This window comes from Papio anubis, chromosome 6, assembly GCF_008728515.1.
Source record: "Papio anubis isolate 15944 chromosome 6, Panubis1.0, whole genome shotgun sequence".
NCBI lineage: Eukaryota > Metazoa > Chordata > Mammalia > Primates > Cercopithecidae > Papio > Papio anubis.
In genome coordinates, this window is record NC_044981.1 from 166,660,539 (window position 1) to 166,674,879 (window position 14,341).

General features: G+C 55.6%; 1 protein-coding gene across 1 annotated transcript; it reads left to right on the top strand.

Annotated features, from left to right (window-relative positions):
* Positions 1-1,126: 1,126 nt before the first annotated feature.
* DLL1 (delta like canonical Notch ligand 1) lies at positions 1,127-10,062 on the top strand. The gene is made up of 11 exons (XM_003898418.5): positions 1,127-2,144; positions 2,422-2,718; positions 3,442-3,502; positions 3,737-3,994; positions 5,966-6,026; positions 6,566-6,696; positions 6,842-7,011; positions 7,130-7,346; positions 8,233-9,031; positions 9,156-9,273; positions 9,383-10,062. The coding sequence occupies exons 1-11, from the start codon at positions 2,091-2,093 to the stop codon at positions 9,386-9,388; spliced, it is 2,172 nt and encodes a 723-aa protein (XP_003898467.1). The 5' UTR covers positions 1,127-2,090; the 3' UTR covers positions 9,389-10,062.
* Positions 10,063-14,341: the final 4,279 nt, after the last annotated feature.

Here is a 14,341-nt window from a genome sequence, read left to right on the forward strand (position 1 = left end):
TAGTGTCTGATGGACGTGTAAAAACCTAATAAGGTGACGGTTGTGTAAAGGTTGTGGGTTGGGGGCCGGGGCTGGATGGGGCTTTAGAACATGTGCCGGACATTGTTGCAGAGGCCGCGGCGCGCGCGGAGGGGAGCTCTTTCTCTCCGCATTGTGCGGGGAGCAGGTGCTGTCTGCATTACCATACAGCTGAGCGCACAAAGAGCCACTGATTCAGCCTCGCACAATAACAGGCTGCCTTAATGACAGCCACGCGAACGACACACACCAAACTCACTTCTTACCAGGCGGAGGGAGGCCGAGGGGGATACCCGGGAGAGAAGGGCCGAGACCCGGGGAAGGTGGCGGCGGCCGAGGATCCTGTGGGGGAGGGCGCGTGTCTATGGGGGTAGTTGAAGGCCAGGTTCTCCTGGCTCCGGGGATGTGTTGCCCGGCCCCCGGGCCCCCACTCCCAGTGGCCGCGGACCACGAGAGGGCACCGAAGGCGCGGGGATGCCGGTGTCCCGGGGGCGTCCTGGCCCCGCCCGCGCGTCAGTTCTGCACTCCCCCAGGCTCAGTCGCCATCCTGGGCCAGGAGGTGTCCCCGCGTCTGACCTCCCCAAACTTCCCGAAACTGCCGCTTCGCTCTAGAAGCCCTCGGTCCACCGCTCCGCCCGCCCCTTTCCTACGATGCTCCCCGAGTCGCCACCCCCGCCTCCGCCCCCGAGAGACTCCTCCTTAGGAAGCGCCTGCCCCGAAGAAGGGGCGGCCCCCCCGAGAGCTCGGGCCTGGAACTTCATCCTCCTGCTCGCAGCCGCCCTCCCCAGGCCCCCGGGACGCTGTCGGCGCGAGGAGACCCCTCGGCGGGCGCCGCGGCCCGGAGTTTCGGAGGCCGCGTCCCGCTGCTCAAGTGGGGCCCGCAGCGCCGCCCCCCGCGTGTGGCCGAGGGTCTCTGGGCGTCTGCGGCCCGGGAGGGCGTGCGGAGGGGACGGGGCGGCGGCACCAGCTCCAGAAGCAGGGGGATTCTTGCGGTGAACATTTTGCAGGAATGTAAATGAGTGCGTTTTGTGTGGTGAGGGAGGAAGGGGGAGCTGGGGGCGGGGGCAGGGGAGGACTGGGGGGGCGGGGAAGGGTGGGGGCGGGGAGGAGGGTTGCACATTTTACAGCTCACTGACCATTTGGCGATCCATTGAGAGGAGGGTTTGGAAAAGTGGCTCCTTTGTGACAGCTCTCGCCAGATTGGGGGGCTGCTGATTTGCATCTCATTAGCCATGCGGGCGGCCGGCGTAATATAAGTGCGGCAGGCGCCGGCGAGGGCCAGATTCTCTGCGCGCACCCGCGGAGACCCGACCGGGCCGAGGGCAGAGCGCCGGGGAACCCGGGCAGCCGCGACGCAGATCCTCCTCCCACTGCCCGGCCCCTCCGGTCCTGCGCGTGTGTACTGGATGGCATTGGCTGGATTCATCGGAAAGACGCGGATCTTTGCTGTGACACCGGAGATCAGAGCCCGAAGTGCTCCCGGAACGACCGCCGCCGCCGCCGAGTGACACCGGGCCGCGATCCGCAGGGGCCGCCGCGCACACCCGCCGCGGCCGACCGTCCCCTCCGCGCTCGCCGCTGGCCCCGGATTATCGCCTCGCCCGTGGGATTTCCAGACCGCGGCTTTCTAATCGGCTCGGGAGGAAGCTCTGCAGCTCTCTTGGGAATTAAGCTCAATATCTGGACTCTCTCTCTTTCTCTCTCTCCCCCTCCCTCTCCTGCGAAGAAGCTTAAGACAAAACCAGGAAGCCAGCGACCCTCACCTCCTTGGGGACTGGGAGGAAGGAGGAAAACGAAAGTCGCCGCCGCCGCGCTGTCCCCCGAGAGCCGCCTTTCCTCGGGCATCCCTGGGGCTGCGGCGGGACCTCGCAGGGCGGATATAAAGAACCGCGGCCTCGGGAAGAGGCGGAGACCGGCTTTTAAAGAAAGAAGTCCTGGGTCCTCCGGTCTGCGGCGAGGCGAGGGAGCTTTTCTGCCCACGCTCCCCGGGGCCCATCGATCCCCCGCGCGTCCGCCGCTGTTCTAAGGAGAGAAGAGGCGGCCCCGCAGGCTCGCGCGTGGGGCGAAGCAGCATGGGCGGTCGGTGCGCGCTGGCCCTGGCGGTGCTCTCGGCCTTGCTGTGTCAGGTAAGCGGGCAGGTGGGGGCGCCGCAGCCCTGCGGGGTCGCACCGGGGGCCGGGGCGCGGGGCAGGAGCGCGCGGGGAGGGGCGGACAGCGACACGGGCCGCGCCAGTCACGGCCCGAAAGGTGAATCCCGGGGACGAGGACCCCAGCGCCGGCCGTGCCGCGACCGCGCTCGGCCCCTGAGCCCCCCCAGGCTCCCCGCGCACCCCTCACGCAGGGCCCACGCCCCCTCGCCCGGGCGGGTCCCGCGCCCTCACGCCCCCGCCCTCCCCCGCGCAGGTCTGGAGCTCAGGGGTGTTTGAGCTGAAGCTGCAGGAGTTCGTCAACAAGAAGGGGCTGCTGGGGAACCGCAACTGCTGCCGCGGGGGCGCGGGGCCCCCGCCGTGCGCCTGCCGGACCTTCTTCCGCGTGTGCCTCAAGCACTACCAGGCCAGCGTGTCCCCCGAGCCGCCCTGCACCTACGGCAGCACCGTCACCCCAGTGCTGGGCGTCGACTCCTTCAGCCTGCCCGACGGCGCGGGCGCCGACCCCGCGTTCAGCAACCCCATCCGCTTCCCCTTCGGCTTCACCTGGCCGGTGAGTGCCGCACCTGCGGGCGCCGGGCCGGGCCTGAAGCGGGGCGGGCGGAAGGACGCGCTGAGATTCCGCTTCTGGCGCTCGGTGGCGGGACCTCGGGGACCCCGCGAGGCGCAAGTGGGCGCTGCGATCTGCCTGGCGGCGGCCTCAGGGCTCTGGCCCAGCAGCACGGAGACCTCGCCCCGGGGCCCCGCGGGCTGCAGGAGGGGACCACGCTGGGGCGAAGAGGAGAGGCCGAGTGCGCCCGGGAGGTTTCCGTATCCGGCCTCTGTGCCAGGTCCCCAGTCAGAGGCGCCCCTTCACGTGGGAAGGTTCTGGTTTCCCGACTCCTAGACGCGTTGGTGGCGCAATTACCCGCGGAGCGAGACCGCTCCCACCCGGAACGTGCCCATCCCCGGAGAAAAATGACAACGGCCCTCGGGCCTCTTCCACCCTATCCTGCCTGCATTCTCTCTCTCTCTAATTAAAAAAAACAACGTAGTATCCTGTAGTATAGTCTGAAAACACAGGTCAGGAAACCACTCTTTAAAAAGTTCTTCCATTTCCTTAGGGAAGGTGAGAGCAGGCAGGAGATGCGTGGAGACCCTCTCCAGACACGCTGCCCCAGACCTGCAGCCTTCAGGCCTCTGTTGCTGACCTGGTTGTTATGAATGACTTTGCTTTTTCCCTGTTTCTTTTCGTTACATTTCTGGGTTGTCTTACGTCCTCTACCCTCTCTCCCAGGGCACCTTCTCTCTGATTATTGAAGCTCTCCACACAGATTCTCCTGATGACCTCGCAACAGGTAAAAACAAAACCCAAACCCCAAAACTGCTTCCCCCAGTTAATAGCATTGGACTTTGCCCACCCATCCCGCAACCAAACCCAGACAGCTTTCATTCTGCACGAGCCCCAGAAAGTTCAGGGTGGCGCGACTTGGGCCTCCTTCCTGTAATGAATGTCTCAGTCCACCCCCCCGCTCTGTCCCCAGTCTCAAGGTTCTCGGTCAGAACCAACCAGGAACATCTTCTCCCCACAGAAAACCCAGAAAGACTCATCAGCCGCCTGGCCACCCAGAGGCACCTGACCGTGGGCGAGGAGTGGTCCCAGGACCTGCACAGCAGCGGCCGCACGGATCTCAAGTACTCCTACCGCTTCGTGTGTGACGAACACTACTATGGAGAGGGTTGCTCTGTTTTCTGCCGCCCCCGGGACGATGCCTTCGGCCACTTCACCTGTGGGGAGCGTGGGGAGAAAGTGTGCAACCCTGGCTGGAAAGGGCCCTACTGCACAGAGCGTGAGTCTCTGGGAAGGCACCGCCGGCTCACTCGTCCACCAACACGGACCGCGGGCAGGGATGAGGCTTCCTGGGCCTGGGGGAGCTTGGGACTGTAGAGATGTTCTGGTGGGGAAACTGAGGCCCAGAGGACAGAAGTGGATGGCTATAAGTCACAGCTCGCGAGTCTGGGAGTTGGGGTCAATGCAGACATTTTAACATCCAAGACTGTGTTTATCCACTATCGGAACTGCCTTTCTTAATCAGGGAGGCTTTTAGAGACAGGGCCAGGGGTCAGGAAGTAAAGCCAGTGCTACCCTCAGGGTGTGTGTATTAGAGAGGGAGAGGAGGAAGGAAGGGAGGAACACAGAGAGAGCTTGTGTGTCAGGGGCACGCTTTCAACCAGAGTTCCCTGTGCTGTGACAGCATCACACTGGGAAACGTTCCATTTTCTCTCTGGAGCTGGTGTGCTTGACCTCTCTGGAGCAAACGCCTTTCCGGATACTCCCTGTGATGCGCACTGTCTATGCTGGCCAGAGGGCAGGCTTTCGCCCCTGTGGGCTGCTGAGGCTGGGTCTCCAAGGCCTGTGTGGGCGAGGGGTGCACAGCCCCATCTGGCTTGAATGCTCAGGCAGCGCCTTGTCTGGAAAAGCAATGTCTTCCCAATAGTGACGGCGGTTCTGCCTGCCTGATTATTAGGTATTGATATGCCAATTTAATGGCAGGTAGGTGACTAGGGCAGGGTGGGGGCCATGCTGGCTCCTGGTTCTGGTTCATGGGGACCTCAAGAGCCCTCTCTCCAGCTTCCTGAGGCCTCATCTGCACGCCTGGCCGTCCCAGCCCATTGATACGGGATTTCCCTACAGCTGGGGATCGGGTCGGACCTGGAGCTGCCCAGAAACTCCAGGGAACTGTCATTCTCCTTGCTTGGAACTGGACAACCTTGGAGAGGCACTCTGTGAGGCCCAGAACCTCTGGCAGGAGCTGGGTAGTGCCTGGGGTTGAGGGTGGGTCTTCCCATTCACTGAGTGCCTTAATGTCCTCGTTACTTAGCTTCCCAAATGCCCTCTAGAACTCACTGAGTTCCTTCTAAGCTCTGCCTTGGCCTGAACTGGTTCTGTTTTTTTTTTTTTTTTTTTTTTTTTTTAACAAAACAAAATAAAACTTGTGGAGCTGCTTGTTAATGAGTTTCATAACCAGGCAGCAGGAGCCAGCTCCAAGCCTCAAGCCCACTGTCCACCCCGTGCCCTGTGGGAGCCTCTGGCCAGTCTGCTGCCTCCCACCCTGCCTCCCTGCCTCTTCTTCACCACAGGGTAGCCAGAAACTTAGACTTTTTTCTTCAAACACTGAAGTCTCTCCCCGCCCCCAGCTCGCGCGTGCCGTAGATTAGATCTCTCCGGGGATAGGCGCAGGGACACCCGCCGGCTCCCATTGGCAGAAGGGGTGTGTGTGTGTGTGTGTGTGTGTGTGTGTGTGTGTGTGTGTGTACACGCGAGGGGTGTGTGTGAGGAGGTGGGGCCGGGGGCGCGGGGGAGGCCGGCATTGTTGCGCTGGGGCAGCTGCCGTAGAGGACAGACAATGGAGCAGCTGTCCTGCCCTGGCACCCTGCATACCAGCTGTCCACTCTTATCTGCACACACACTTTCTGGGATATTAAGAGGTGGAGCTTTGTGCATAGAATTGGGAAGTGGGGGAGGAGGAGGGGGAAGACTTCTGACCCTCTCTTAGAAGAAAAGGGGATAGGGTGGGGGTGGGGGCTTCCGAGAGCCCTTTTGTCCTTGAGCCACTGTGTTAAGAAGAATGCTCATCCCCAGGGCTGAGTCAAGTCCCAGGCTACTAGGCAGGGGGGGTCAGTCCTCCACAACCTGGGGAGATTAACTCAGCTGGGATTTGCTGACTGAAGCCGGCAACTTGTGTCCCGGCCCCAAGGGCAGCAGCCCTGTTGGGAGGTACTTGGCGTGGGGCTTGACCCTGTTTTTCCTTTGCTTATAGCGATCTGCCTGCCGGGATGTGATGAGCAGCATGGATTTTGTGACAAGCCAGGGGAATGCAAGTAAGTCTGCACAAGGTGGTGTTTTGTCGTGTTGCCTTTTCTTGTTATCCTTTCACACCTGGTATATTTGTAAAAACAGCCCTATAGGTGATCATTCGAAAAACTCCGGTAAGATTGATTGAGCAGGGGGCTGTTTTCTCGTGTTTCTACTTAATAAATGTTTGGCAGCATGTGAGGTCATGGAGTTGTCATTCATTTACGCCCCTTCATGGCTATGAGAATTTACAGAGAGTAGTTTAAAAAGAGTTGGCCCAGGAAACGACAGTATCGTTCAATGGTTCTCAAATGTTGCCTCATCCCAGAATCACTCAGGGAGTGATTTTTGAGATGCTGACACTGGGGCTGCCCTAATACCCACGAAGCCAGAACCTCTGGTGGGGCCCAGGCCAGGCCACAGTTCCCAAGGTGACCCAGTGTTCTGCTGACCTGGAGAACCAGAGGCTCACTGGTGCTGCGGGAGGATGGTTTCTAGGGTGAGGATGTCCACTGCAAAGCCAGCAACAGTCAGCCTCCATCTGAGTCTTCTGCTTTTCTCCAAGGTGCAGAGTGGGCTGGCAGGGCCGGTACTGTGACGAGTGCATCCGCTATCCAGGCTGTCTCCATGGCACCTGCCAGCAGCCCTGGCAGTGCAACTGCCAGGAAGGCTGGGGGGGCCTTTTCTGCAACCAGGGTAAGCCTTCTCTCCCTGAGGCGGCCTGCTCCCTCCAGAGCAGCCCTGGACTTCCCTGGCTGTTTGGTCACTGGAAAAATAAAGTCTTCCTGCATTTGACGTCGAGCTTCCTATCTCCTACTTTTCCTGTCCCCACCCCTCACAGACCTGAACTACTGCACACACCATAAGCCCTGCAAGAATGGGGCCACCTGCACCAACACGGGTCAGGGGAGCTACACTTGCTCCTGCCGGCCTGGGTACACAGGTGCCACCTGCGAGCTGGGGATCGACGAGTGTGACCCCAGCCCTTGCAAGAATGGAGGGAGCTGCACGGTGAGTTGGAGGCTCCGTGGCATCTTACCCCGAAGTTGGGGTGCCCTGGTGTTGAATGGAGTGTGTGGGCTCCTTGGAGCAACTTTGGAAAGCCTTTTCTGACCTCTCCATCATGTAGGATCTTGAGAACAGCTATTCCTGTACCTGCCCACCTGGCTTCTATGGCAAAATCTGTGAATTGAGTGCTATGACCTGTGCGGACGGCCCTTGCTTTAATGGGGGCCGGTGCTCAGACAGCCCCGATGGAGGGTACAGCTGCCGCTGCCCTGTGGGCTACTCTGGCTTCAACTGTGAGAAGAAAATTGACTACTGCAGTTCTTCACCCTGTTCTAATGGTAAGGGGGCAACTGGCGATTGCTCAGAGACTTGGGCGAGTGGTCAATACTGAGACGGCATTAAAACGAGCATTTGTGAGTGACATCCAGTTTAGGAAGCACTTTTATCCAGACCGCCAGGAATTCTCGATGGAAACTCTGAGTCTGGAAAGACCTGGGGAGTGAGAGAGGCTGAGGCATTTATTACGAAGTTCTCTGCGAAAACCTAGACCAAGCAGTGTATGACTTGCTCAGGGCACCTGCGGCCGCCTGGGGTTCAGTAAGTGATGCCCACAGGCCCCGGCCACTCCAACTTTGGAGAGTGGCCCAGCTGTGTGGCCATCCAGCACAATAGTCAGGGGTGTCCCTGAGTGAGGACAGAGAGCCTCCTGCTAGCAGTGAGGGGCTGGCTGCCCAAAGCAGACACACAGTAAGGAGAGCTGGGCCCCAGATCTGCCAGAGCATTCTGGAATGGTCATCCTTTGCCTCCCTCCCTCTCTCCCTCCCTCCCTCCCCTGTTGTCAGTGCCTGCTCCTCTCACTCACTGTGTAACTGTGAGCAAGGACACCCTCGTTAAGCCTCAGTTTCCCCATCTGAAACCTGGGTCGAGTGGCACATGCTCTTGTCGGGCTGTTGTGGCGACTAATGCAGTCACCGGGCGGAGGGTTCTGCACAGCGCCTGTCCAGATGCTAGCCCACGTGGTTTCTAACTTGTAGAGCTAGACCTGGACACCTCTCGTATTTGAGGTCCTAGACCACGTCACCTTGCACTGTTGACTCATTCAGGCCACAGGCTGTCTTTGGTTTGTCTGGTTTCCACAGTGACAGACAGATAGATGCTTCAGAATGACTTTTTGGTGAACAAACCTACGAGGAGACACGTGACGCTCATGTCCCTGTGTTCCAGGCGCCAAGTGTGTGGACCTCGGCGATGCCTACTTGTGCCGCTGCCAGGCCGGCTTCTCTGGGAGGCACTGTGACAACAACGTGGACGACTGCGCCTCCGCCCCATGTGCCAACGGGGGCACCTGCCGGGATGGCGTGAATGACTTCTTCTGCACCTGCCCGCCCGGCTACACGGGCAGGAACTGCAGTGCCCCTGTCAGCAGGTGCGAGCACGCACCCTGCCACAATGGGGCCACCTGCCATGAGAGGGGCCACCGCTACGTGTGCGAGTGCGCCCGGGGCTACGGGGGTCCCAACTGCCAGTTCCTGCTCCCCGAGCTGCCCCCAGGCCCGGCGGTGGTGGACCTCACTGAGAAGCTAGAGGGCCAGGGCGGGCCATTCCCCTGGGTGGCCGTGTGCGCCGGGGTCGTCCTTGTCCTCATGCTGCTGCTGGGCTGTGCTGCCGTGGTGGTCTGCGTCCGGCTGAGGCTGCAGAAGCGCCGGCCCCCAGCCGACCCTTGCCGGGGGGAGACGGAGACCATGAACAACCTGGCCAACTGCCAGCGTGAGAAGGACATCTCAGTCAGCGTCATCGGGGCCACGCAGATCAAGAACACCAACAAGAAGGCGGACTTCCACGGGGACCACAGTGCAGACAAGAATGGCTTCAAGGCGCGCTACCCCGCGGTGGACTATAACCTCGTGCAGGACCTCAAGGGTGACGACGCCACCGTCAGGGACACGCACAGCAAGCGTGACACCAAGTGCCAGCCCCAGGGCTCCTCAGGAGAGGAGAAGGGGACCCCGACCACACTCAGGGGGTGCGTGCTGTGGGTGGGGCATCAGGAGGGGGTACGTGGGGGTGTCTTCCTGGAAGCACTGGTCCATTTCTCTTCCCAAATGTTCTCATGCATTCATTGTGGATTTTCTCTATTTTCCTTTTAGTGGAGAAGCATCGGAAAGAAAAAGGCCAGACTCGGGCTGTTCAACTTCAAAAGACACCAAGTACCAGTCGGTGTACGTCATATCCGAGGAGAAGGATGAGTGCGTCATAGCAACTGAGGTCAGTGCAGGCAGTGGCCGCTCGCTCCTCCTCAGCATGGGAGCACCTGAAGCCGGAGCATGGGAATCCGTCTCAGGCTAACTTCCCATTTGTCTTGTGGCCCTTCCAGGTGTAAAATGGAAGTGAGATGGCAAGATTCCTGTTTCTCTTAAAATAAGTAAAATTCCAAGGATATATGCCCCAACGAATGCTGCTGAAGAGGAGGGAGGCCTCGTGGACTGCTGCTGAGAAACTGAGTTCAGACCGAGCAGGTTCTCCTCCTGAGGTCCTCGACGCCTGCCGACAGCCTGCCACGGCCCGGCCGCCTGCGGCTCTGCCTTCCGTGACGTCGCCGTTGCACTATGGACAGTTGCTCTTAAAAGAATATATATTTAAATGGGTGAACTGAATTACGCATAAGAAGCATGCACTGCCTGAAGTGTATATTTTGGATTCTTATGAGCCAGTCTTTTCTTGAATTAGAAACACAAACACTGCCTTTATTGTCCTTTTTGATACGAAAATGTGGTTTTTCTAGATGGAAAAGATGTGTGTTATTTTTTGGATTTGTAAAAATATTTTTCATGATATCTGTAAAGCTTGAGTATTTTGTGATGTTCATTTTTTATAATTTAAATTTTGGTAAATATGTACAAAGGCACTTCGGGTCTATGTGACTATATTTTTTGTATATAAATGTATTTATGGAATATTGTGCAAATGTTATTTGAGTTTTTTACTGTTTTGTTAATGAAGAAATTCCTTTTTAAAATATTTTTCCAAAATAAATTTTATGAATGACAACCAGAAGGTGTAGTTACTTGGCTTTGCCTTAGGGTGGACCTGCGCTCGCCTGCAGCCTGAGAGGCTGAGGGCAGAGGTGGCCTTGGTGTTTCTCTTTTCAAGGCTTTGGTTTCCCTGGATCCATGAGAAGCGACCCATTCCTCTGCTCCATCAGGAAGCTGCCTGCTGGCCATCATGAGGTGGTGATGGTAAGAGCAGGCACGCTCATGAAGCAGCCGCGATTTTCTAATTCCATCTCCCCGATGCATTTATTAGTTCTTTCCACAGAAAGAATAAGCATTCCTAATTCATTCCTTCATTCCTTCGTTCATTCACGTCAGTGTAGACTCATGAGTTATTTTGTACCCAGTGGGTGACAGTTGTCATGATTTTGTCACCGTTTGGTGCTAACATGGCCTCGGACTGGGTGTGGGAGTCATGGAAGCGGCTCCTCTGCTTCCTGTTGGTGGGCAGCCCTGTCTCTGAGCATGTCCCGCCTTCCGGCTCAGCAGGACCCCGCGGGCTCCTTGTGGACTGACCCCACTCCGGCCCTGGAATTGGCTGCTTTTCCCCCACTAAGCCCTGGTTCCTTCTAGTGGAAATGGTAGCGATTGCATTTTTAACCTGTGCATACCTCAAAGCATTGAGCGGTTCCCAGGATGGACAGAGGGCGACCTACGTAGCAGGAGCTCCATGGAGGGACTGGTGTTCACTCTCCCTCAGACGGGACTCTGCTGTGCCTTTCCTCCTCGCATTAAGGGCACATTAAATACAGAGGCCAGCAACACCAGCGAAGAGAAGAAGTGTTTTGCTACCAACATTGAATCTTGAATCTGATGACAGCTCTCAGTCTAGTTACCAGTTACAGAAACACAGGCGACTGAAAACTCCTTCCTGGATGCCCCACGGATCTGCGCAGCCAAATCCCGGGAACTCTGTAGCCAAATAAATTGCAAGGAAAAAACAAGAAAGTGGAAAAGGGTAACCTATAGATTCAAAGAGACACATGTCAATCCATCGCAGCGTCTGGATCTGGTTCCTGTTTCAAACAGTTTAAAAAATTTATGAACCAGCTGGAGAAATGTAAGCACTGACTGGGATGTCCGAATGATTTTAAAGTATACTTGCTAAACATTTCAGATGTGATGTGTTATTACTGTTCATTTTTAAAAGAGACCTTCTCTTTTAGAGAAACATTCTGAAATATTTATGGATGAAACAATATAAGGTCTGGGATTGATCCAGAGTCCCACCGCCCACCGTGGGCACAGTGGCAGGGGGAGTCCCACGGGCACTGCTGGGGGTCGCTGCAGCTGGGAGTGGCCCACGGGGGCGCTCATTTTACTGTTCTTTCCTCTTTCGTATACGTTTGAAACGTCCCATAAGCGAAAGCATTAAGCTGGATTATACAGCGAATACACGCACACACAAACACAGTCTCCTGGTGTGTACGGACCGCCGTGTCTATGACGTGACCTACAGCAGAATGCATCTTAGGGAGGCTTGCTGCGGTTGCAGAGGTACGTTGCAGACGAGAAATCTTCTAAGACCAAAACTAAGCCAATCAAACTGGCTGGAGAGTGGGAGTCTGGTCAGGGACGTCGGTACCAGCGTCTCGGGGGTTCTGACGCAGAGTGGGTGATCACCCTGGAAGGAAACAGCAGTGTCCGCAGCGGTGCCGGGAGCACCTCCTCCGGGTCTGCAGGGGAGCGCGCTTTTCAGGGCGCAGTTCTGCGCATGTGCTCCGCTGGCGCCAGCCGACGCTTCCGGCTGCTTGCAGCGTGGAGTTCCAAATCCTTGGCTTGGCTTCTCCGGTCATGCACCATGCGGCCCCTGCCTGTCCTGGAGCCTCATTTGGTTATTCTCCCACGGGTCCGTTGCCGCTGGGCTCCAGCCAGCGCCCTGGCAGCCTGATCCTCCACCCGCCCCCACTCTGCGACCTGGAGCGTGACCCTCCCTCTGTCTGGTGACTTCCAGTGTGACCTTCCTCCGCCACGACAAGGACCCGCCTGGGTTACCTGCCGCACGTGACGGTGCCCTTGCCGCTCGCCCTGTGGCATGATTAATTTGTGGAGCTGTTTGTTTAGTGGGCGTGTGTCCCAGGAGACTGCAGCCTCAAAGAGGGCGGGCCGTGTTGGCCTTTGTTCACCGCTGCAACCCAATCCCCGCTTGGTGCTGGAGCGAGAAAACGTTCTCTGTCCACGTGAGCTATAATTTGAGAACACACAGACACACGCTCAGGACATTTCATCACGAAATAAGTTCCATGTCGTGTTCACTTTTCACAATGTCACTAGGAGTTTGGAACCATACCATGAAGCCAAACGCAGGGATTATCTGAGCGGGTGAAGGTAGTATTTTGTTTTTATTCTAATAACTGGACGCCTAGATACAGCCCTGTATATGGTAAGAGTGCGTTTACTTGGTATTCAGCAAACAAAGCGCTATGCAGTTAGTAATTCCTCAGTCCATGCATTTTATAGAAAAGGCGGAGGGAAGGTAAATGGTTTCCTGAGGAACGGCTGAATGTCTAGAAACATCAAGATGAAGAGTGGTATTTTGCATGCAAGGGCAGGCGCCCTGAGCACCAGGCCTCACAGGCAGGAGGCACACAGTAGGTCTGTGTTGAAAGTAGTGTCTTCCACTACAAGGATAAGACAACAGAGAGTACTTTGAAACTTTACACATGTCATTGGAAACAATTCAGAATTAAGTTTTTAAGATGATATGTATTAGTGCAGAGTACTAGCATTTTTCCAGAACAATTTTAATTACATTTATTTGCTCAAACAAGTGACTATTTCCATTTTGGAGAAGCCCATCTGAGCTAAATCACTTTGCTGCTGGGAAGGGCTGGGGAGGTGGTGGAGGTGTCATCAGGGTGTCGTCTGGCTAACACACATTCTTTCTATTATTCTTGTTTCTTATGAAAACATTCATGGCTCCATGCCTGGCATTTGCTGAATCCATCTTCTAGAGATTACGATTTTAATAGAATCCGGAGTGAGGTACCCAAGGAAGCCAGAATGAAACAGCGTTTTAAGATATATTGCAACGTGAGCATCAGAACCTCTTGGTTTTTTTAAAGCACAGAAAAGAAAAATGACAAGACTCATATCATTAATTACATTCTCAAAGAAAATAAGGTCAGTGTAAGAGGAAATAATCTAAAATTGCAGGACGGGGGATTCTCGTTGGATCAAGGCATGAAGGAAACTTCAAGGATGTCAGTGGTTTATCAAGGAAGTGCTAGAATTTTCCTCGGATACGACTGTTCGAAACCAAGCCAACCTTCCATGGTAAGAGGTGCAGACATGTGCCCTGGAAGACCTAAGGGTCTTCCAGGCTGTTTCCTGCGCACCAACTTCCTCTGCTTCCTTGGTGTCTAAACCCATGGTCAAAGCACTATTCATGAAAAGTGTGTTAATGTTTTAAGTTAATTTGAACTTTAAAAATTATTGATCCATAAGGAAAAATATGTCTGCTTTGTGGTCCTGAATATTTTACAAGAACCTTGATTGCTTTAGTGACTCTTAATTCACAACAGTGCTGGGATATTCAACAAATGAAATCACTTTTCAGAAACAGGATCAGAATCTGCTACTTCCTGCCCCTCAGCCTGCCTTTCCAAACCCTCAAGTGGCACCTGGTGTAGACACCATGGATCTCAACAGCAGTACTTTAGCCTGATGCCTAGAACCTCTTACACTTTTATGGAAGTGGCCTGAGCAGTGTTTGTGACAGGATTGGTGGTGTCTCCATGTTTCTCTCTTGCACTGTCCCACCCTGACCTGTGGGGGGAGGGAGGAAGGAAGGAAGAAGCGGGGAAGGGTGTCTGGTGTCAGATGCTTACAACAGGAATTGCTTACCTGCAGAAAGGCAAGTATTGTTTCTTCAAGAATTTGTATGAATTTGATTTTGTGAATTTCAGCTCTTTCTTAGAAGCTTAGCAAAAAATGTGGTATAAACATTTGAAATAAAAAAATGCAATAAGCAACAGAGTGAGATCTTGTCTCTACAAAAAAATTTTAAAAGAATTAGCTGAGTGTGGTGGTGGCGCGTGCGGTCCCAACTACTCACGAGGCTGAGGCAGGAGGACGGCTTGAGCCCAGGAGGTCAAGGCTTCAGTGAGCTGTGATTGAGTCACTGCACTCCAGCCTGGGGGACAGAGCAAGACTTCATCTTAAAAAAAAAAAAAAATCAGTATTAAAAAGGCATATTGAAAAGGGAAAAACACTCTAAATTTGAGAGTTTTAGTTAAAATGCAAAAGCCTCAGTTAGGACCCTTTCTGATCCTCAAAGTCAA

What these genes read in the sequence shown, in the direction of transcription:
- DLL1 (XM_003898418.5), top strand. Translation starts at nt 2,091, where the DNA reads ATGGGCGGTCGGTGCGCGCTGGCCCTGGCGGTGCTCTCGGCCTTGCTG. An exon ending in TCTCGGCCTTGCTGTGTCAG is followed by an intron (nt 2,145 to 2,421) that starts GTAAGCGGGCAG and finishes TCCCCCGCGCAG; the next exon opens with GTCTGGAGCTCAGGGGTGTT. An exon ending in ACCCCGACCACACTCAGGGG is followed by an intron (nt 9,032 to 9,155) that starts GTGCGTGCTGTG and finishes TTTTCCTTTTAG; the next exon opens with TGGAGAAGCATCGGAAAGAA.